Source organism: Anas acuta, chromosome 13 (assembly GCF_963932015.1).
Source record: "Anas acuta chromosome 13, bAnaAcu1.1, whole genome shotgun sequence".
In the NCBI taxonomy this organism is placed as follows: domain Eukaryota; kingdom Metazoa; phylum Chordata; class Aves; order Anseriformes; family Anatidae; genus Anas; species Anas acuta.
In genome coordinates this window covers 4,592,003-4,616,501 of record NC_088991.1, presented here as the reverse complement: position 1 = coordinate 4,616,501, position 24,499 = coordinate 4,592,003, and the positions used below count along the sequence as shown (strand labels likewise).

General features: G+C 39.9%; 1 protein-coding gene across 5 annotated transcripts in view; it reads right to left on the bottom strand.

Moving 5' to 3' along the window:
• ZDHHC15 (zinc finger DHHC-type palmitoyltransferase 15) overlaps positions 1-21,600 on the bottom strand; it is a 28,499-nt gene extending 6,899 nt beyond the window's left edge. The window contains exons 1-11 of one of the 5 annotated variants that reach the window (XM_068696955.1): positions 21,424-21,597; positions 18,647-18,673; positions 16,196-16,212; positions 14,610-14,730; positions 13,717-13,786; positions 13,073-13,105; positions 11,882-12,002; positions 9,958-10,090; positions 8,669-8,795; positions 7,139-7,248; positions 874-957 (exon numbers count right to left, since the gene is read on the bottom strand). In XM_068696955.1, the coding sequence (XP_068553056.1) occupies positions 914-957; positions 7,139-7,248; positions 8,669-8,795; positions 9,958-10,090; positions 11,882-12,002; positions 13,073-13,105; positions 13,717-13,786; positions 14,610-14,730; positions 16,196-16,212; positions 18,647-18,673; positions 21,424-21,541 (921 nt within the window). In that variant the 5' untranslated portion in view covers positions 21,542-21,597 and the 3' untranslated portion in view covers positions 874-913. Of the gene's footprint in view, positions 1-873; positions 958-7,138; positions 7,249-8,668; positions 8,796-9,957; positions 10,091-11,881; positions 12,003-13,072; positions 13,106-13,716; positions 13,787-14,609; positions 14,731-16,195; positions 16,291-18,646; positions 18,674-21,101; positions 21,342-21,423 lie in introns of those variants that run through there. The other 4 variants (XM_068696954.1, XM_068696959.1, XM_068696956.1 and 1 more) reach the window with 4 other exon arrangements.
• Positions 21,601-24,499: the final 2,899 nt, after the last annotated feature.

Here is a 24,499-nt window from a genome sequence, read left to right as displayed (position 1 = left end):
TACGTGCAGGACACCTCCCCCGTGTTACGAAAGTCAGGACAAATTGTCAACCACTGAACATTCTGGTAGCAGCAAACCATATCATCTGTTGTCACACCCAAGTTTCCTCAGAATGAAAGAAGACTAAGTAAGAGCAATGGGTGATGTGGGTATTGCCAGCTACTTCCATTTACTCACAAGTGCATAGAGCACAGCGTGGCTGTTCTCATCCTCAGTTTCTTTCAAGACCTTGTCTCCACCATCCCTCACCTTTCACAAGCCATGGAACAGACTTTTGTTGTCCTAATTAAACAACGTAGAGGCAAGAATAATTCCTGCCACATTCAACAGAGGAGCTGCAGGGGTTGTATCCTCCCCTAATAAACAGCGTTTTTGGCTCTTGTGTAAACCATGCAAACATCCAGCCCAGGGCTACTTGAGAGACACTATTTTCTTTTAGATTCTCTTAAACAACATATTTCTGGACAAGATGGAGAAATATTGGTGAAATACTTCCACGCTCAGTTGCATCAACACGACATTCTGGTGGTCTTTGCCCTTCTGTAAGGAACAGGCTGCCCACATAAGCTGTGGCTGCCCCATCCCTGGCACTGCTCAAGGCCAGGCTGGATGAGGTGTTGGGCAACCTGATCTAGTGGGAGGGGTCCCTACCCGTGGCAAAGGGTTGGAATTAGATTATTTTAAGGTCCCTTCCAACCCAAACCATTCTATGATTCTATCACAGCCCCGCCACTCTGAAGACTTTGGCATGTTAAATGACTGCCCAAGCGTCAAGTGAGATATGCCACCATTAAAGTCAAAACCTGTCCAGGATTACCTACCAAATTCCCTGCAGAATGGCTTTCTGAAGATAACCAAGAAAGATATACTGACCTTTCTGAACAAGCTTTGTACTGCCATCATTTTCAAACCGCTATGTCTCCCTTTCTATGGCAAGGGATGATGCTTCAGTGGAATCTATACAAGGAAAAACAAAGTAGTTAGAGATAAGTGAATCTGTTTTTCTCACTAAGAATGTATTTCTCACTAAGTATGGGAGCGTGTCTTTAAGAATCATTCCAAACAAAAATAGACAGCCACTTGTCAGAGCTAACTTAACAGCAGTCTTTTAACTGAGATTACTCTATTATTGGCTTCATCTATTTCATAACCGTGTCACAAACTGTAAAGCCACTATGACAAATAAAGATCTTTCAGTTTTAATGGAACATTTCAGACCCTTCTGATTAGAAAATTATACTGGTTTACTTATATTGTGCAAGATGTAATCTGAAAACTCTAAGCTTAGAGCTTCATTTACTGATGCCTTACAAAACAAGAAAAGCAGTGGTGAGAAAACAAGCAAAAGTAAAACATCATCATTTGTGTCTACCATGACCTCTCCCCAAACCCTTCTGTCAGAAGGGAGTGAGGGCACCAGAGCTTACTGAACCAGGAAATCACGTTCTCTGAATACATTTGTGTTAGTCCAGCAGAGGTAGAAATACATGATAATATATTAATATACCAGTGACAGGACCCGCGGGAACGGGGTTAAGCTGAGGCAGGGGAAATTTAGGCTTGACATCAGGAGGGGGTTCTTCACAGAGAGGGTGGTTGCACACTGGAACAGGCTCCCCAGGGAAGTGGTCACTGCACCGAGCCTGTCTGAATTTAAGAAGAGATTGGACTGTGCACTTAGTCACATGGTCTGAACTTTTGGGTAGACCTGTGCGGTGTCAAGAGCTGGACTTGATGATCCTTAAGGGTCCCTTCCAACTCAGGATATTCTATGATTCTATATGGAATATATCATCATTCACGATAGTTTATTCCTAACATTTTCACTTTCAAAATAAAAACATCATGTTTCTATAAATACACACAGTGCAAACCCTGAAAAACTGAAAGCAGTGCAGGTCAGATGTAAGCCAGAGGTAAGCAGAAGGGAAATTTCTACTTTAAACCTATAAGGCTGAGGCAGTTGGGCTTGTTTAATGTGGTGAAGAGGAAACTCAGGGTCAACGTAATAGTGGTCTACAATTACTTACAGACTGTTTAAAACACCTGGTTTATCAACTAGTCTAAAAGCAGCTCATACCTTATGTTTACTGGGAATAGCATCCTGCTAATTGTAGGTGACAATCACTTTTTGTTCTAACTGTAGATCTGTGTTATTACAGCCACTAATGCACGAGAACCTCAAAAGCAGTCTATATGCATAGATCTATCTTCACAGCCTGCCTGAGAAGATTATCATACTGTACTTCTCGCCAAACTGCAAAACACAGTTAAGTGAAACAAACTGTCCTATTAAAACAAGGAAAGACACCCAACAAAAAAAAATCTGCAGCAGCCGTAGGATGAAGATTCAGTTCCCTAATGAAACTTACAGAATTGTTCCCATGCCTGTTAAAAACAGGATTTCAAAAGTGTATCGTTCTGTGGACATCTTAACTGACCTGGTGCTGTTCAGTTTTAAAACCCAGAGCTCACTGTTACACGTGATGGTCAAAATGCAAGAGAAGCACCAAGCAGTGTCAAAAATCAACTTGGCACAGAACTTCCTTAAGGTAAAGGAAGAAAAACAAACAGCAAACACACCTCCCTAAAAACTCAACAATACATACACAATAACTAAATTTGCCTAGGCCTTTTGTTTCTTTATTATGCATACAGGGCACCACTATTTCCATATTTATTAGCATAGATATCTATTTTATCATGCAAAATCTGTTCATTCAGATGGGAAGTTCCAGGCAACAGCCTTTTATACTGCATTCCTTTAGAAAAAAATAAGTTTGAAGTGCCAAAGGGAACTGATAAAAAGATATATAGATCTGCTACCCAGACATGTGCCTCGCTGAAATTTCACTACCAACTTCTTATGGAATATCTTTTTTTCAAGTAATTCATTTAGCAGCTGCAGGTCTGATCCACATACAAAACCATATTGGTTTTACTAAATATATTTACCAATGCATTTGGTTAAACTGGTGTGGATTCCTGCACAGGTACCCCTCTGTTGTTTGAAAACTGATCAGAATGCAGTCAGTGACGCAAGGTTTAGCACTGCTTTAACTTAATCCTTCTTCTGCCAGATGCAATTTAAACATTTATATCACGCCTGAAATCCAGAGATGCAAATCTAGTCTTTTGTCTCAGTTTACTGAATTGCACAATACACCATTGTACTGTCTGAGCAATCTCTGCTCGCTTCCAACATCTAAGTAGCTTTTTTAATTTCTCGATGGATAGAAATTTAATCCCTACAATCACAACAGATGACTTCTCTACTCAAAGGACCGCTACGCCAAATTAGCCGGTATCGCAGGACATGATGCTCCTTTAATTAGACTCCTACCAATCTGAATTGAAATTCCAAGCACATGCCTTCAGACACCTGAAGCTTCATCACATCAACAGAGATCACCAACTTCCACCTATTTCTCAGGATACGCTGGTTTCTGCTGGAAAGATGTTACTTAGTGCAGATGACAAATTTTTGAAGATGAGAACAATCGGGGAAATATTTGATTCATACTGGAGCCTTTTGTACAAGTTAAAATGAAACATATTATTAAATTATTAATCAATCTAAGAGATCAGACATTGCTATAAATGTACACAAATGGCTGTCCTACCCTAGGCTCCACGAGACAAAGAGCACAAGCATTCACAGTACTGACACATCCGCAACCAACGCGTCAAATGCATTATAGATGAATTCTTTGAAAAAACTGATAACCTTATAAAAGCTGCCAGCATGTGATTTGGGCTAGCTCGCTGGCTAGACAGATTAAACAGATGCCTGTGAATAAGGGATGAGCATTAATAAATCTGGAAAAGAAAAAAAAATCACTTTACCATGACTTTGGAAGCAAATGTTTTCAGTTTCTGGCTAAGAAATGAAACAAAAGGTTCCTCAGAATAGTTTTTTGCCCCTAAGCGAAACATTAAAAGCCTTAGCAAGTCAGGATATATATATATATACACACACACACACACACATAAAATCCAACCAGTAAGGGCACACACATTTAAATACCTGTATCACAGAAAAAAAGGGCAACCTTATGGGTAAGATGACTGAGAAGGTGGCCTGTACACTCCTGGGACCCCAGACGAAGCTACCTCAGCTTCTTGCTGTCAGTTGGGTTTTTCCTCTCCTCATAAATCTCCAAGTCCCCTTAATGACTGATGAGGAGAGCCCTCGTTACTATGCCCTGCTACATAACACAGGTGCGTGAGCAAGTGTAGGTGAAACTCCAGGAGGAGAGAGACCCCACTTAAATACAACAGGGCAGTTATTACTCTGCTCTTGATGCAGCTGGCAGTGCCATCTCCTACGACTGCAGGATTGAAACACCTGCCTTTCTGTGCTTACTCAGCTCCTGCTTTGTCTGTGGGTGATTAATGTCCAGGTGATGTCTCCCCCAACATCTTTTACATTACTCAAAATGATAAAGAGACATTTGTTATCTGCACAGGCAAAATGGTACAATGACAAGTTTAGAAAAAATGCTCTAAGAGATAGATTTATCATGTATCAGAAAACTACTTTAAAGTATTTTGCATGCGTTGTTATTGAATCAGTTGCGACCCTACCTGGTGGTCATGGAGTGAAGACTCAGGCATCCCTTGTCTGCTACAGAGCTTTTTGATGAAAGCTCTTGTGCATCCCTGCGCTTGTGAAACTAGATCGTTGACAGAGACAGCCACACGCACTCCCCCTAATCCCCTTGAGGGATTTTATCTTGCAAAATTCAGATGTTCAGACTGAGAGGTGAAAGGAGGATTTGGCTGTTTGTAAGAAGAATAAGGGAAGTGGATTCCTCTCAATGGAATTCCTCTCAATTCCTCTCAATTCCTCTCAATTCCTCTCAATCACTAGCAGCTGAATTCCAGCTCCAAATCACTTACTTGTAGACACACAAGACACATTGTTCTTACCTAGGGCATTGTTTTATTTCTTGTTCCCATCTTTACTTCACACTCTCTACAGAAAGAAAACAAAAAAATCTTCTCCAGTCGTGGCCCGAGGTCCATATACTAACAGCTAGCCATCCCCTGATGGAAAGTGCTCAGCCTGTTTTCTCACTTTTGTGTTTCCCTGTGCACAGTCTCAGATTGGCTTTTGTAAGACAGAAAGATGTTCTATTCTACCGTCGTTACAGCTTTACAGGTTCTTGGATTAAAACTACAAACGTTTTTTTCACCAAGAAAGACTAGTAAAGGACATTTATTTCATAAGCACTACAAACTGTAGGACTTCATGTAAGCTCCAGATTCAGATTCTGGGATCCGACTTGGCCAAAATTCATGCAAGTATGAAAATGTTTGACAGTGATGAATTAATTTTTTATTCAGTGAATTTTTGTACTTTGGAAAAGTTGGAAGAACTTCAGATTGATTCCTAAAGGAGTTATTTTAAGCATCATAAGCAATACACAGAGATGCCATATTTTGTTATTTTTACAGTCAATTTGTGTTACCTTATCACTGCCAAAATATATAGAACAAAACAGGAGGAACAGATAGTTTTCTACCCACACAAACACTAACTAATTAAAGCAGTTAATCTGAAGTAAAGCTGAAATGAGCCTCTTTAGCCCTATTCACAAAATCCTGGAGAGTACACTTTCCCAGCAGTACATGCAGCATGCCTTGGAAAAAACACAGGCTGTTTATTTTGCAGTGGAACAAATGGTTGCAAGTAAGACCTAACCAGAGACTGAAGAGCAAATACTGTGCTGCTCAGATTAAAGAGCTCATTGCATGGTATTTCACACACCTATACAAAAATTCACGTGGAAAGTTCTTGTTTTCCCTTTTAACCAAGACAACTGCCTTCCTCATGGGTTCCCAAACATACATTGTGCACCTATCGTTAAAATGTATGCCATGAGAGGGGACATGACTGGCAAAGTTTCTGAAAACTGTTCTGTAGCAATAAACAAAGTGACTATGGAAACCACGTCTCTGAACAATAAAGCAGTGATATTTGGTTCTCCAAGCATACTTGCTTGATCCGTTAATTACAGCAACCTTAGAATTAAACAGGCTTTCACCATTCTGTAGAAGTGAAAAGAACAGGGAGCTTATGACGTTTCTTTCAAGGGAATCTAATTGTCTTTCCTATAGCATGCAGTAAAGTTGCTGTCAGTTTTACTGTTACTATAAATGTGGATGACATCCTTGGTCTACAGAAAAAACAAAACAAAAAAATATGAACTCTTGCTTAACTTATCAGCAGGATTTCTGAATGCTGGTAACATGATAAATATGAACCCTGACATTAACCCTGATATTCTGCTACATACTGTATTCTCCAACGACCAAAGCCTGGTGATAAATATGTAAGAAAAAAACCCTCAAGTACGAGCAGAGAATAGTAGTAGTAACAAACCATTAAACTAATTTTGGATGCATCTCACAAAAATCAAAGAATGTATATATATATAAAGTCTTTTTTTTAATAGGACATCCATAGCATTAAAAATACGTTATCATTTCAGAAACAGATTAAATCTATTGTACAAACATGCCAGTTCACCCAGAATTGCTCTCAGTGTATATATTTTATAAAGATTAGAGATAGCACTTGGATAGGTACTGTCTAATCTGTAAGTGTTATAGTATCAAAACCAAATAAACTTTTATCTTCTTGTACTAAAACTGAACAAAGTATAAAGTAGCTTCCTAAATGTAACACTACATGCAGGTGCTTGCATGCACATTTTCAAACTCTCAGAGGACAAATGCATGTTAAAACCTCTTAGTCTTTTTATTTTTGTAGGCACAGCTTTATGTCTCCAGTAACTGCGCTGCACACAACAGCGTTTATATATAAATACGTCCAGTTTGTGGAAATTTCAATTTCTTTCTGCAACTTGTAACAATCTCTCAGTCCATTTATTTGCAAGTATAAAGCTACTACTAAACAAACAAACAAACAAAAAACCACCACCACCAACAAAAAAAACACACACACCTGATTTCAAAGTAGAGCTTATTTTTCTTTTGTGTTCATTAGTCAAGTCAGAGCTGCCTAGCGATTTAGCCAACGCACTGTTTTTTAAATTTGATTAGCTCTCATAATTCAGGAATTAGTCACTGTAGCTCAAGACACAACTAATTTCCTTCAGGGCTACCTTACCATGAGGCTCTTCATCTATTCCATCATCTTCCCACTGCTCTTCATTTGCTAGGAGAGGATTCTGAGCTTCACACAAAGCTCTCATTGGGAAAAAATGTCCATCACCCTGGCTGCATACAAAGATATAAAAATGCTGTAAAGAAGTAGCAAGTGATTCTGAAGGATTATTATTTCTACACATGTTCTTTTTGTTTGCAGAGGCAAACTGAAATATCCAATGTTTACTTAATATGCTTTAAAGCTTTGAAAAATACTGTGTTTATTTTTTGTAGCAGCTGAAATACTGAATTTTACTAGATTCAAACCTTAATTCCTTCAAGCTTTTTGGAGAATAAAATTAAAACCTATATCCTGACTGAAGTAATTTCTAGCAGAATTTAATGTGTAACTTGATCAAGATATTTGGATACAACAGAAAAAAAACTTAAGGACAACTAGAAGTGAGATGGAACTAAGGAAAATATTTATGTAGAAAGAGCAATTTTACCAGTTTTTATCTATACCATAAACTCTTCAGAGCAGAAATTATACTTAAGTGTTTGAATGATGCCCAATAGGAAATGGCCCTAATTTTAGTTAAATGTACTGAAAGACAAGACCGACTTTCCTGTGACCTAGACCTGTAAATAACATGGGAAAAAAATACCCCATGCAAAAAATCTAAAACCGGAAAAGCTGTTTTTCCTTTACTCTACCAAATATAAATGTGTTTGTGTGTACGGATATCAAACAAATTACTGAAATTCATGTAAAATAAACTAACAAGGTTGTTACAGATTGGTCTGCCCCATATTTTAATTCTTAACATCCAGCAGCCTATACAGAGGAACTGTAAATTAGCTGAAGTACCTTTCTCTTCTGATAATTTATCCTTACCCAAGGAAAATAACCTGTGTGTTGTCCCTAGGATTACTACACACTCTGTTAACGTGCCTCTGACTAGCATTCTGTGCTGCCTTTCATTAACAGCAAGGCTTCCTGTGCTAATCTTTTCCCTTGGACTATTCTTAGAAGCAGAAAACAGATGGCACTTGGGATGCAACTGGGTCTTAGATCTTATACACCACTACTTGAAAAAGTTTCAAGTTGCTGTGCAATGAAGTTATTTTAAATTGGGTGCAATAACTAAAGGAATTTAATTGGAGTATACTTTACTGCTGGTCAACTAAGTGCCAAAATGACACCTTCCCCTAAATTAAATAGCATAAATCATTTCAGCCACAGGAGTCCGAGGATGAAGAAATCAGCATCTTTGCAGTGAACACCCATCCACATGTTGCCAGGAGTCTAAAAAGAAAGTTCAAACACCCTGTGCAGTGCGTTTACCTGACAGAAAGCTTTCACTTCCAGACTTCTTGTGTACAGGATTAACACAGGTGGTGCCTGCTGGTGCATTTACAGCGATGTACAATAGCAGGCAGCCAAGCCACACAGTAATAGACATAACATGTGAGGCCATACAAGAGATTTAGAAGTCAGTCCCTTTAGTTAATTCTATCAGCTTTTAGCACTGACTTGATTATTACTTACCTAGAGGCAATAGGCAGTAACCACAGCTTTTTTTCTTCTCCAAACACTTGTTGAAGATTCTTTACAAAGCCAAGATTGAATCCGTTTTTATCTGGGCCATTTTGAAACACTGGAGCTGAGAAAGCCTCTACATACAGATGCAATTTCAGTGAAAAAATGAAAATCAATGCCAAATACACTGAAACAGTACTGTGCATGTTGTAGCCATCTAAGGACAACATGATTTGCCAGATTATTAGCTAGCATTACAAAGACACAAAGTGTGAAAATAATAGGTTTCTTATTTTGCAAGCCTGTAAAGACTTTCAAACTGAAGGTAGGAATTTGGTCTTAGAAAATTAACTTCATGGAATAATCAAACTGAACTAAAATCAGTCTGTTTAATCTACAAAATAGAGTTAGAAGATCTTTGAATTAAATTTGTTTAAAAAAGGGGGTAGAAATTTCTAAATCAAAAACCTGCAGAATTAAGTAGGTCTGTCTTCAACGCATACTGCAGAAGTAGCACTGGAGACTTAAATTGCCTCATTCGTTAATGATATAATGAACAAACATCTGCAGACAGACCCTCTGTTATGGTGATAAACGATATTAAAAAAGAAAGAGAGGGGAGGAGAACCTTGAGTGCACTAGAAACAATTTTATCTACCTTCTAAGCTGCTGCAGAGGTCTGATGTTTTGGGCTAGATGAGCTTCAGTGCCCCTTGAAATTGAGTTTTAAAGTTAATAATTATACAAAATCTGAGTATTTGCTCAAGCTCTTGACACTGTTTTGTTATAGAACTTTATCCAAAAATCTTTAAAATTTGAACAGCTTATCTGAGGAAAGAAAAAGAAATCACTCCATAAAATCATACTGCTTCAGGTTTTAATTTCAATGGCTTAATTTTACAGTCCTAATTTCTTTGCCTTTGTCACTGAAGATGGACATTGTTTTTCCCAACCTCACCAGGCTTAGGATGCACTCCAACATATGAGCATAAACAACCATTATTCCTGAAAAGCTGCACTCATTTCACAGCAAATGTAGTTACACATATGCATAACATTTGTATAATTGGACTCTTACACTTTAAAGCTCTAGTTTCCCTAACAAAGCTTTTGTCACATCAGCTAATAAATGCAGCTCATTTGCAGCAAGAAATTTCTGCAGCACTGTGCCAAGACCTTAAATCCTCCTCCCCTCACAAGCGAGCAAGAACATACAGTAGAATATATTTTTTCCCCTCTTTCTTGTTACAGCACTGCTTAATGGAGTGTCTCACCTAAGCAAGACACAAGAGCCTTACCTAAAGTAGATCTGTTTCTACTGACAAGCCAGCAATGGTAGCCAAACAGAAACATAAGGCTTACAAAGAACATAACCGCCACAAAGAGAAGGAAAAGGACGTGAAATTTGGAACGTCCATTAGTCAGTTCTCCCTAGAAAGAGAAGAAACACAGAACAAGTGATAAGAACAAATAAAAGCTGATAATTCTTTCTTCCCAGAGAAGAAAGATATCCTCTAGAACACTTATTTTAAGTTACCAAACTATTATACAAAAAGTTACACCTTACTATAAAAAGCAAGAAAAGACAAAGAAGTGATCTGATTCTTTTCCCCTCCCATAACCACAGCTGAAGGAGTGGTATGCTACTAACTTTCTACATGTGACAGAGCCAGTAAAATCACGCTATCTTCCCACCTGGGCACAAGACTGTCCTGTGTCCACAGGGAAACAGGCAGGCACAAGCTCTTGAATTCCTCCTTATACGTATACATCTACAGACAGGGTGTGGGGACCCCAAAGCAAAAAAAAATTTCCTCTAAGCGTTTGTACACCATACATATGCAAGCAGAGAGTTGAAGTCTCTGTGCCTTTCTTAGCATAAAAAATAATTCCTGCCAGTGTCTCATGAATATCTCAGGAGGCATTTTTTGTGGGTGATTAGACTTTTTTTTTTTTTAAAGAGGAATTAATAAGTTAATGCACAGCAAAGTTATGTTACTTAAACACTGTCACGTAGAGCTGACAACACAGGGGACATTAAAGAAAAAAGACCAGAGACATAAGGTCTCCCTTAGCTTAGTTGCCAGGTGGTATTGCTTGCATATAAATGACCATTGATAACTGAATAAGAAGCATGTTTTATTTCCATCAACTTTTAAATCAAGAAAGGAGTCATATGGGGATTAGAAAAAAAAATTTTTTTTGACATTGTTCAGTAAATATGTACATATCAGTGCGAGGATGTTATGCTTTGATATCAGAACAGAGAAGGGAGCTGACACTCTTCAAAACACGAAGCTGCTGGAAACCATCAGTTAAGAGTGAGTAGTATGGTGGCAACCCCAGGTTTAGTCTACAGGTCTGCGGTCTACACTTTCCTTTACTTGCTGTATCCCTACGGGCAAGGGACCCCATCCTTAAGATAGGAATATAGACAAAGATAAAAGAAATATGCCCAGGCAGTTCAGGAAACAACATAAAAGAAAAACACCCACCCACAATTAATGGTTTCCTGTAATAAGACAGAATTACGTAGGAGGTATTCTTGCAACCACTTTAAAGGCATCAAATGTTGACAGCTAAGAATTTCTACCTAGAAGACAACTATTTCTACAATCAGTAGAAGTTGGTTGTTGTTGGCTTTTTACACCCGTCCTTCTCCCTCCCCAATAAGGAGGTCTGACCGGCCAACAACAGCTGTATTTTGATGTGGGAAGATTAACCACATTTACATCTAAGAAGAGGCTAACCTAACTCAAGCTATGTTTACCCCTAAGCAACACCTCCAACTCTGGTGATAGGGCTGACGATATACCCTGATGTATATTGAAAAATCACCAGAACATTTTAGTAAACTGCAATCTTGGGCTCTCTTTCAGTGAAGTATATCTTATTTTGAATGATATTTGAGTTTTCTAAGCTAATAAACTTGTGATAAATTCAAAAGAATCTAAGATATACATGTTCATATACATTTGTACAAGAAAGAACTTGTTTTCCAGAAGCTATCCCTGTGATTAGAAATTCCCAAAGTCTATTTTCTCCTCACTGTGTGGAGTTCAGACATATTGGGAGTTACACTCAAATACGGGCTCAAAAAAAACCCCACACCTTATAGAACAAACACAAACCCTCCACTGACTGAAAACAAACAAGTAACTAGAGTGCCTAAATCCCACCAGCTCAGAAGATACAAAAAAGTAACCAGATTCCATGACTTACTGTCCAATACTTAATGAAGTACTTGAAGACTGTTGCAGCAATATACAAGCAATACAACAAAGAATAGGCTAAGAAGAGTAGGAAGAACTTGTAGTTAGAGAATCCAATGCAGTTATTCACCCTAGAGAACAAAAGCAATGTTAGAATCAGGATAGGCGCAGCACAGTTATAACACAGCAACTACTACATTGTGGGGGAGGTTATTAACCCTCTTCATTATACAATGTAATTTCATCAATAAACAGCTCCCCTTAGTGGTCTAAACGAAATACAACTGAAGTCGTTTTGCTTTTCACTTGAAGACTTACTCTGCCAAGTAAAAACACAGTTTGTATTGTCGAGAGCTGTTTTAAAGTTGGTAACTCTGGTAAATTTGTCACAGAGGCAGATCCTAATTGCTCGTGTCTGTTTCTGATGTGCAGCGGTAATCAGATCTGGGATTTCTGTTTTACTCCTATTCATTAGCACAGCTCAGAAACCAGATTCACCACTTGTTTGATTACATATGAAACAAATCAAACAAATTTGATTCTAATTCTCCATGCACAGGGCAACTCTAAAATGAAACAAGGGAGTGCAGAAAAAAACATAGGCATTTCTTTCACAACTCATGTTTGAAAAACCCCTTAAATTTAGGAATGCCGCGGGTGTTCAGGTGGGGAAGTGTCTGCATTGCTTTTGATTTCTGAGATCTTCCCTTTTTAAAAAGGAGAACTCTAAGAGATTTAGTAGCAGCAATTCTCAAAAAGAATAAAGCTTAATGTTTTCATGCACCATTCTACACAAAGTATCTTTGACCAGGCACAGGTGGCAGGCTTCATTTCACAAACAAATTGCATGCAAATATTATTATTGAAAGCAACCACCAACTGCATGCTCAAAGTACTACATAACTAAAATTAAGGGGTTAGTTGAAGTCCATTTACAATTTGAGTAATAGTCACAGTGAATTAGCAGATGGATTTTAAATTACATCTATAAAACAGCTTTTTACATGTAGTTAATAGAACAAACATGAATGATCTGTCTTTCAAAAATAAAAATGTTTCAGGCGATTTCAAAGTGTAATTATTTTATAAATCTCCCAATATGGTGTAAACTGAAAGAGGCATACAGACGCTATTCTACAGAATAAATCTATCTAAACAGCCTCCTTTTTCAGAAAATTACAAACCAGTATCTAGGACATACCATGGACAGTGATGATCCATTTTTAGCACACATCTGCAAAAGGACAAAAAGGAAAAATGGAAGACTTATATTTGGTACATAATTGGCAACTGCAGATCAGTAGCAAAAGCCCCCCCTTTTTTGGGCAGATTTCCACATGACACAAACTCAAGATGATACTCTCGCTGAATTTTTTTTAAGGTAGGTATAATTTTAAGATGGAACATTTATTATTTGTTCAAGATCTGCCAATGTCTTTGGTATTCTGCAAGATAAAAAAAAATAAATAAATGGTTCCCGCCCCAGAGCACTTAAAACTTTTGCAAAACACCACTTGTAAAGGCCTACTATATTAAAAAGTAAAAATTGCACTTTATTTAACCTGCTACCGGCAATCAGTTAATCTTTTATCAGACAGCAAGCTTCCTATCAACTTAACGCTCACAGATTTGTAGGTGTGGGAACTGCAAACACTTCAGGGCCACAAAGAGCAGAATGCAAACCTTCATGCTGTCACACACGTACATATGCTGCTGGCTGCAGCTGGAACGGAGGTACTTGCGTACCTTTACATCCAAGCATGCAAAAAGATACGTGAAGAACCAGCACATTCGCATAACTTAGAGGGTACGTTCATTTCAGTGACAAACAATCCATTAACTTACATAGCACAAACAGAACAATGGTGACAACGATCTGGTTTTATCAGCTGGCATCTATCACAGAATCGAATACCTGTAATTAAAGACACGTTAATAGCAAATAATAGTTTTTTTTTTTTTTTTCATATTTGTTAATATTCTGCTCATTTTCAAACTATCTATATTCTTTCCCTTTATCTCTGTAAAAGATGAGTGCATTTGCAGCTGAGATTTGCTGCCAGGTCATAATCAGATAAGCAATGCTCGCAGTTCTAGAGATTTGTACACGCAGGGAACTCTCCTCACTGCAAAGCATGCGATCAGCATAAAACCACTAAAATGGAACTGTACACTTCCTTCTGGCTTCTACATTTACTTGGACTTTCAATACATTCCATGTTGATAATTGGCTATACAGCAGCTCCTTACTGCAGAATTCTTTGGTTCGTCTGACAGAAATGAACAGGCCAGAACTTCCAGTCTGAAAAACACTTGGAAAGGACTGCAGGATACATTTACTCACAGAACAATTCAATGAACAGATGTTTGGACCGTATGCCCTGCATCTGTAAGCTACACTCTTTTTAAAGTAAAAATCACTACAGATTTTGGTATATTATTATTACTACTGCAACTATTAAACTCAGACAATGTAAGTAGGCTGTTGAACTCTAAGTACAAAGGGTAACATATTGCTACTCAGAGCCAGAACTTCGTACTCCACTGAAGATGAACCAGGTGTTAAAGGCTTTTTTTGGTTTTCCCAAACATAAAACCTGACAGGAAAGATATGAAAATTCTTAGTATGCAGTGTATGCAATGGCATCAGGATGTACTGTAATCTGCATTGCCAGCATATGCTACTTTAGCCTACTTGATTTGCTTGTTTTAGAGAAACAAAACTCTGCTTAGCTGACCTCCATTCCCTGTTCTTGTGTACACTGGCAACTTCCTGGCAATTTCGGCGAGAATCTGCCTCTGCACCTCTGGCCTTTCTTCATTTTCGTAGCGTTCTTTGTCAGCATAGGACATATGATACTAAAAACAGAAGTCATGAGAGAACCAGTTACTCATGGGTAGAGGAGAGAATTTTTCAAATCTAGTCAAGTTTGGAAACATTTTTATCTCACACTCCTTCTAACAGGATTAATCTAACAGGAAAATATATTGGTTAAGGAGATAGAGTGAGAGAGTAAGTGCTGGACGGGCAGAATACTACACAGTACATCAGGAAAAAATGCAGAAGTGAAATTAAGATCACAAAGCAACATACTCTAATTGCTACTACTGTTGCTGCTTTTAACTTTTTCACAAATAGCATTAATAACAGTGATAATGACATTTCAAGCACTTTCCTTGTGAGCAAGAACCTGTCCCCCAGCTATATTTTTCTAACACTGCAATTAGTTATTTATAAACTCATATTCTTGTAATTTGGATTAGATTATGGCCATGAATATTTCAAGAGCCACACACCTCTTCTATTGCTCTAAACACGATGTTTTATTGGTATTTTATAAAGCAGTAACACAAAATGCAAAATAGTTCAATCTGACCTCCACAAAAAAAAGTAAATATTTGGCAGAAAAACAATAGAAGCAAATGTCTACCTGACTGTCCTGTACCCTAAATCATACTCTTGCCCTAAAATAAGCTATCTACATCAAAAAAACAATACCACATCCTTAGCTAAAGTATAACTTCCGAAATAATGTGGTTTTGTCATCGTGCACCCGTTTCTCTTCACTGTAGTATATTCTTGTATTTATCTTTTATGATGTTGTTGACCAGGGAAGTAACAAGTACTGGTGTTACTGGAGCTATCCATCACCTAGCATATGCTATGCACATAGCCACAGTCCTCACCATCACAGCCATGTCATATTAGAATTTCATCATGTTTAAAATTAAATTGATTCTTCTATTCCTCACTGTCACAAGAACAAGTCTGACAAATGGGACGAGCTTAACTGCTGTAAAGAAGCCTACTCCAACTAGCAAAGGGCTACAGGCAGTGCTGAGCCTTGGAGGCACACAGAATGTTCCCACCACAACAATCCAGCTGTGGAGATCAAGAAACCCCACTGCCATTAAAAATGTACCCGTTTCTACTTGTGCTGTGACATCTTCAAGGAAGACAAAAATAAAGCCATAGCTCCTTACTCACAGGACTCCAGTCTGGCTAGGTTAAGCAAGGTTCTCAGGATTTCACTTCCAACTTGTTAAATGCTTAGAGATCAAAGCCACTATAAATATGTAAGGTAATAATCATAAATCCTATTATTCTCAACATTAAGAATCCTATCTGTTCCTGGAATACCTAAAAAGTGTAGCTTTATACTTAACACCGCGTCTGATTTAAATCATGCTCTTTGGGGAGTCAAAGGATTCTCAGAACAGTGAACTACTCAGTTTTTATGGATAACTCTAGGTTATCTTCTTTGAGTTTTCATTAGTATCCCTGCTTCACTCAACAATGAATGCGAAGTGTTTGGATTCTTACCTTTTTGCCTGGCTGCACTGGGAGAGTAAAAATAGACTTCCAATACGTCCACACAAAGAGCACAAAGAGAATATGGAATATTATAAGATAGGCCACTAAAAAAAAAAACACAACAAAAAACAAAAGCAGAACAATAATTTCTTAAGCAAAAGTTTCATTTACAATGGGCACAATTCCAATCTTTCAAAACAATGACAAAAAAAAGAGGAAAAAAGGAAAGTTTGTATTTCAACCAGTATTATTGCACGGTTAAACCTTAGGGCCAAGAGGTCAGTAGAACTTGAGGGCTTTGCGGCTGCAGTGAGGGGACACCAATCTCACAAACCTCCCCATCTCCAGCCAGCCCACTTGTATGGGCAGAGAAGCACACAGCTGTGAGAGATGTCATCCCACAGGGCAGGCGACAACACGGCCACCAGGCATGGCAGGATTCCTGCCTCTTTCCCACATCCTGGGCACAGGCAAAACAGAACTGGCTGGTGCTGAGCAGCATGAAAACTAAATACGGTGATACTCCAGCATCTCCAAGATTTGGGTTCCGTTGCTGAATGCACTTATACTCACAGCACCCTGTTATCCCTGTACTGCTCATCCATGCATTTTTCACCACTTACAATATTTGAAAGAAATAGCATGCTTCAGCAGAGCTTTACATTACCAGAGAAGTCAAATGTCTTATTCAACATCTTTTGGCCTGTCAGAGTTGATAAGATAAAACAGGAAAACACCCCTCAAAATAAGGAAAACATGTCTTGTGATTACTGAGAAAGAATTGTAATCCACTGGACACAACATGGCCACATGAAATCCAGCATGCCTCAGAGTAACCTTATTTCAATGTACAAAGCCTCTGGGCAGGCGCAAGGCATATTGTGGTTCAGAAAGTCACATTCAGAAAGGGCAATTATCCTTCAGCTACACAACTATTTATTTCTTTAATAGTGAAGACTCACTAAGACATCTCAAACAGTTTTATTTAAACACACTACGTAATTACAGTAATATCTTCATTTCCCTGTTTCTTTTAATCTTCAAATTCAGCAAACTAAGATAAAAAGTAACTACTACTAGTGGAAAGAGAAATCTAAAATCCAAAAAATTCCTAATTTTGCAGACTGTGTGAAAATAGTTTGAGAGTTTCTGAAGAGCTGGCACACCTCACAAAGTACACCTCACAGGAATGTGATGGGCTGTGGGACTGATTACATGAATCAATGATAATTCATTATTGTGCTCTTAAGTTTGAGATGTAATCCTCATGCTAAGTGTAGATGGAGCCCAATCATTTTTAAATCAGTATTTAAGGGGAAAAATCTTACAACTGTTTAACTGATAAAGCAAAACAGCATATATTACAGGAAGCTGACCTGGAGAAGCATGAAAATATTTGGCAACTAGTAACTTTTTTTGCTGAACAATCATTAACATCACACTTTCTGTATAAGAGTTTCAAGTACTAGGACAGCCCTCAAGTGGAAAGAGAATTTACTTAATGCAGGAATCCAGAAGATCCTTGAAGTGTTAGCTGGCACTGTTCTCCACGGAACAGTTTGCCATCTGAAAATGGCAACACCTTCTGCTACACTTCACAATCATGCCAAAGGAAATGGAGGTAAGAGGCCATTGATATGAGCCAAACACCTAACGCCCAAGAGAGCAGATGAATAATACTAAAATGGCCACTAACTCCTTACCCTTAGAACACATTGTGGCCTCCAACAATGCAGCACTAGAAAAGGTCTCAGCAAGCGATCTTGCTGCTCTGCCCGAGGTGTTTGGTGACCACCCGACACTGTCTCAGGGCTTTCAGGGGTGCACGACCACCTGCACCTGGGAAATGCTCAGGTCGAGCAATAATGGCACAGAAACCTTTGCTCCAACTCCTCTGTGGCAGTAACTCAGTTACTATGTTCCTACTGATGTATGGTTATTGGCTAACTGAAACCAAAAACATTTGGTTTTGCAAAAGCCGCCCTAAACAAAGCATAAGAAATAGCTTTCAATGCAAGATTAAATAAAACAAGGGAAAAAAAAAGGCAAGCCACAGAACAGAATTGATCTTTTTTGTTTAGCTTGTAAAAGCAGCTCTGGAAACCTAAAATAGAAAGGAAGAAGAGATGTGTGGGCATATAGGGACAGATGTGTATAGTTGTTTTTAATTAATTTCTTTATTTATATATTTTTTTGAAGTAGATCACGGCCTTTTCATGTTGTTGTTCATATACTGCAACTAAACCAGGGTATTTCCCAATATATCCGAAAGTTACAGCATTTCTAACAACGCATGATGTATATATGTCATGATGATGTGTAATTACAGAAGGGAAACACTGCAAGAATATGTAAATTGAAAAAAAATTCCTGGACTGTATTTTGGGCATTTTATTTAAAACATTCATGAATCTTTTTACACAAGCGCTTAATATCACATTATCAATTAAATGTACATACCTTTTTCCACAGGGTTGCTGAGAGTCACTGAAAAAGAAAAAAAAAAAAAGGTTACAGAGCAAATAGTATTCCCAGTAAGGTTTGTGCCAAATGACATTTCTAACTATAAAAACTTGGATTTATTTAAAAAAAAAAAAAAAAAGTTCAAATTCAACACAGCAGACTAAAAAATCCTACCGGTTAGCATTCAAAGTATCCATAAGAATTGTTTACTCACAAATGACACCCACAAGATGTTCATTCACTGCTACTTATGCTGCAATTTCCCTTGCTATAAAACACACATACGTGTATATTTGTATATGAAAAGTATCACGAACAAAGAAACAAATCCACTGGTGACAGTCCTGTTGCCCTGATACTGCCAAGATTATCTAGCAACTGCCCAAGCAGCATCTGTATGGATGTGCTCATAAGCCTGCTTTCCACTGATCTCTCAGTGGTCTTGATCCTCCACAGTAAGCCATGTCCCAATTCATTCCTCCATCAGCATAAAAATAAATTAGCTGTTGTCTTGGCTTTGCTTTATCAGACACAAAGGATACGTGGTAACAACACAACAGTTTTCACAGCTCCTACTCGCAGAGTTTTTACAACTCCTCCTTGCCTGACTGTAATCCTAACAGTCCCTACTAACAAAGCTACCTAGAGCAAGCAGCAACGGATGCACTGCTCTGCAGCTACTCATCCTGACTACTTTCAAAGTCAGTGAAAGCCATCATCCAAGTTTAACAGAAATGATAAGGACACAGTGGCCACAGCTCACTTCCCAGAGTCACAGTGATCTTAGAGAAACAAGGTGGTACTGTTAAATGACCCAAAGATTTTCACCTACCTGTGATGACTTCTTTTTTTTTTTTTTTTACACCAATGAGAAAAAAAAAAAAAGATTGAGATCACAGCTTTTCATTTCTAGCCTGTGGCCAGCACCTGCAGAGACTCTACCCCTCAAGACTCACTCTGTCATCCTACTTGAAAACAAATAACCTTGGAAAAGGTAAATCAGAGTAGTAACTAATAAAAGTAGCTGTCTTCAAAACCATGCTAATAAACAACTTTGATCTGCAATCTTCGTGATACAAAAATGGAAATGAAAAGAGACCAAATATTTGTTGTGCCTCTCCGCACTCAATTACAGATGAACAAGAGTGTCAGAAAACTCAGTTTCTCCTTTCATTTGTTGCAAATCAACCTACAAAGAGCACATCAGATTTACACAAATACTGCTCTGTTCCCTCCTGAAGTTCACACCATACTTGCTGCAGAGCTCTCCTGAGAAAAGAGCAAACTCCAAAGCAAAGATTACACGGAAGTTTTATCCCAGGACTTGAGGTCATTGTGGCAGCAACCACCACGCAGCCACGGCCTGCTCCGTTGTGTCAGCTGCTGGCTGTATCAGTCACCGAGCATTTAAATCCCAGCACCATGAGGCATCTCAGGACATCACCTCGCACTGATTTCAACCCTCAGCAGTACACGCTGCTAAAGACGAAGATCAGGAAGTAAAACAGAGTGTCTGCAGTTTGCATGCCTGCAACAGCTAAAATGGCAATACACAAAGAGAATCTGAAGGAAAAAAGAAAAGCCACCAGAGAAACCCTTATATAAATTTCCTTATGTTGGGTATTTTGGCAGGAGGGAACGTCCTGAGCACTGATTTTCAGGTAACTGCATATGCCAATAGTTAAGGTTCAAATCCTGTAACTCAATTTACTCATTTTGACTTCTGAACAGATAACCTCTTCCACATGCAAATAAAATACCTGAGAGAGAAGGGTGAGGCAAAAAAAAAAAAAAAAAGCAGACAGCTGTGGGTAAAGCAGTGACTTCCAGCTGTGAGCCTAGGCAATGAGCTGGGCTCCTGCCAGTCTAAAGCGTGTTTTCAGAATAACACAATCCCAATCCAAATCCCACTTAATTCAGCAGTCTTGTCTGACGGCTGCACTGAGACTTGGAATTAAGCAGTGCTAAATAGTACTGTATTTACACAGTGTTTCAGGAGTGTATCTTTCTTATTTTTTGTCACGTGGTTTAGTCAATGGTTGTAGAGCTAATGGATATTGCCATGCGTTTTGGAGAAATCGCTCCATGTCAATTCCCAAAAGGAAAAGCCCCCCGTTTTAGAGATGGAGTGAAACGTCACGGAGTACTTGGGAGTTCTCAGCTGCAAATTAAACCAGATGAAAGCTTTGCTTTTTTTTTTTTGTCCCCATGGAGAAGAAACAATAGCTCTCCCTGCAGCACCACCCCTGCGGTCACCTCCTTCCAGGCTGCTGTGCCAGACACAGCCCAAGGTGCCCTTCCCAGAGCCTCTGCCCCATTCCCTGACTGTGCCCTGCCCCAGGGGACCCCCCCCCAGCTTTTTGCCTCCCCCTCTTCCAGCCCCTCCGAGGGAAGGCTTTCTGCACCCACCCCGTGCCAGGGCGCAAGAACCAGCAGAAAGTTCACAACTTACTCTGCGGCTTCAGGGCTGCGTTAAGCTGCAGCTCTGCCTGTCCCTGCTGTCCCCGTGCTACCGCCGCGGCTCCTCAGGGCGCCCCGCATCGCTCCCCGCTTCCCCCAGAGGCCGCAGCGCTGCCGGCAGCCCCCGGGGGACAGGCGACAAGGAGCGGGGGGTGCCCCCCGACACCGACAGACACACAGACACACACAGACACACACACAGACAGCGGGCCCGCGGCTGACAGCCCGGCTCGGCCCCCCCTTCCCCCCGCCGAAGGCCGGGGCCCGCTGAGGGCCGCTCCCTCCCCGCCCCGCCCGCCCCCAGCGCGGCTCACCCAGGCAAAGCTCGCAGACGTAGGCGTAGTAGGACCAGAGCACGACGAGGGCGATGATGAGGACGGGCAGCCAGGCGAAGGCCCGCTGGCAGCAGCGCAGCCCCCGCGACAGGGCCATGTTCCCCGCCCGAGCGGCCGGGGCGGGCGGCAGCGGGTGCTGAGGCGCGGGGCGCCCCCTGGCGGCGCGGCTGAGGCGTGAGGGGAGCGGCGGTAACGGCCGGGCCCGCGCTGAGGGGCGCTGAGGGACGCGTGGTGCTGGTGGAGTTACACGAGTCGCTGCACACACTATTATTATTATTATTATTACTGTTTTTGCCCTAGTTTAAGGCCAGACGAGGAGCCCAGAGCGCGATGTCTGCACACCCGCGCTATGTCCTCGCCCCTGCCTGCGAGGAGAGCCCCGGGAAGCAGAGCAGCCTCTCCTAGAGTCACAGAAGCGTTCAGTTTGGAAAAGACCCTTAACATCAAGCCCGGCCGTCAGCTCACAGAATCACAGAATTTCTAGGTTGGAAGAGACCTCAAGATCATCGAGTCCAACCTAACGCTAACAGTCCCCACTAAACCATATCCCTAAGCTCTACATCTAAACGTCTTTTACTACCAAGTCCAACACGACACCATGTCCCTAAGCACCACATCCACATGTCTCTGAAAGGGCACTCCACTGCCTCCCAGGGCTACCCCTTCTGATGCCCAACAACCCTCTCTGGGAAGAAATTCTTCCTCATATTCAATCCAAACCTCCCCTGGTACAGCCTGAGGCCATTGCCTCGTGTCCTATAGCTTATCACCTGAGAAAAGAGACCGGCACCCTCCTGCTGCAGCCACCCGTCAGGCAGTTGTAGAGAGCAGTAAGGTGTCCCCTCAAACCTCCTCTGCTGCAGGCTCAACACCTCCAGTTCCCTCAGCAGCTCCTTGTACATCTTGTTTTCTTCACACGGCATCCCTGTGGCACTTCATAGGCCTCATACACTCAGGCGTCGTTCCTCTGTGTTGTGGTGGATGAGTCCTTATAGTAAAAGCTCTTATTGGTAATTACACAACTTGTACTTTGTTCATCTTGTTCATCTAGTTTTTCTTGTGGAATACCTTATGCTGACACCACCAACTCTGTACTCTCAGACTTCTCAGCACAAAGCCGGGTTACACAGTAACATGAGATTCAAGATAACCTGTGGAACAGAACTAGCATCCTCTCTACAAGCTGATAACATGGCATTTGATGTAAAAAACAAAAACACCATCTCAACTCCCCACATTTCACCCAAGCCTGTTCCACAACCACCTTTGAACTCCCATTGGAATCTGTCATTTCCACATTCAGCAACGTGTTCTGAATTAATGCTTCAAGTCAATTAAATCCACTGTATTGCCCCTGTTAAGGAAATTAGTTTTCTCATCAAGAGAGATTTATCAAACAGAATGTACTGCTGATAAACCCCTGGTGCAATTTGCCACACTTTCCAGTCACCTCTTTATTTTCCCCCCCTTGGAATAGACTGCCTATTGTTGCTATCAAGCTTGCAGTCTGTCTCTATCAAATTTTCCCTCTTTTTGAGTGTAGATACTGCATTTGCTATTCTCCTGCCAAAATCCTAGTTTCAACATCAATTACAAATCCTTGGACCACACTTGTAGTCTCAAATTTATTTCTTTTAATATTTTAAGATGAAGATGACCTACAACCTTTGTTAAAAAATTTGATCAGTAATGAGGTGACAACTACCTTAATCTCCTTCTCTGCCCCACTCAGAGTCTATAAGGTCATTATTCTTTTCTTGTCCAGGCTACGAAACTTTGTGCTCAGTACAAATCTGAACTTTCTGGTATTTGTTTTAAATTTCTGATTGTGGTCCAGCCTAACCAGCCTTTTGGATAATCCCTACTATCAAAAATTATTTGAAGAGATCATAATGTTCATTGGTCTGAGCTGCCTGTAACCGTAAACACTGAATCTCAGGCATCCCACAACTGAGATCCACAGTCTAGGTCCTAGCTAAAGTCAGTGGAAAGAGAAATGCCCCCTTCAAGGGCATTCAGGAGGAGATTTGGGACAAGCAAACAAGATGCTCTGAGGATTCTGAATCATTTGATGTGAACACCTGCTTGCCTCCTCCTCCTTCCACACACTGCACAGAGCTGAGAAGCCAACAATTTTGCCAGTAATATATTTTTCCAACAGTAAGACTTAAAAACAGCTTTTGTGAGCTAAATCTCTACCTTAAGCAACACGTTGAATCTTTCCTCTCCCAAAATCTCAGAACTACCGATCATATAGATGGGAGGCACAGCACATCCATGGTTCATTTTTCATGCCTGTGTTTTTATGAGGCAGGAAGGCAACCTGCCCAACAGATAGCAGTGGAACTCTGTAAAAGTGAGCAGACATTTTCAGATAATACCTCTGTAAATAAAATTAAGACTATTTTTTTTGTTCAACAGCCAGTTTTTCTATGTGTTCTAAGATCCACATGGATCGTCTTCAAAATTCTTCTGTTTCATGGGGTTCCAGGGGAGACTTAGTCGTATAAACACAAGCTCATCTGAGGTTTGAGATTCCCAAATACAGCTCTTTAAAACAAAAATAATAATGCGACCTTGAAATCTTGCAATTTTTATACTTTTTTTTTTTTTTTAATGTGTATTTCAAATAATAGCTCCCCACTTGAAATTGCCAGCTGGAGTTGCTTATAACTGGTACAAGCTACCTTGTGCCCTTTTCAGAAATCAACACTAGAGATGTTATTCAAAATAAGTGTTGAATCTGAAGTTGAGTTACAGCCAATTTTATACAGTAAAGAAAGCACTCTCTGGATGTGCAGCATAATCAGGCTCCATAGCAACTACAACAGCTACAAGTAGCCTGATTAACAAGAGTGGTTTAGGAAACATGGAATTATCCTAACCCATATTTATATTTAATCTATAAAGTTGCATTCTGACCACGAGCAGTTTTCTGATAATATACACCACACAACTCTTTAAACAGGGAAGCAAACTTCTTGAGAGTTCAAAAAGCTGTGATTTCATCCACCTGCATGACTAGACTATTTAAAACTAGTGTCAAAGAATCCAG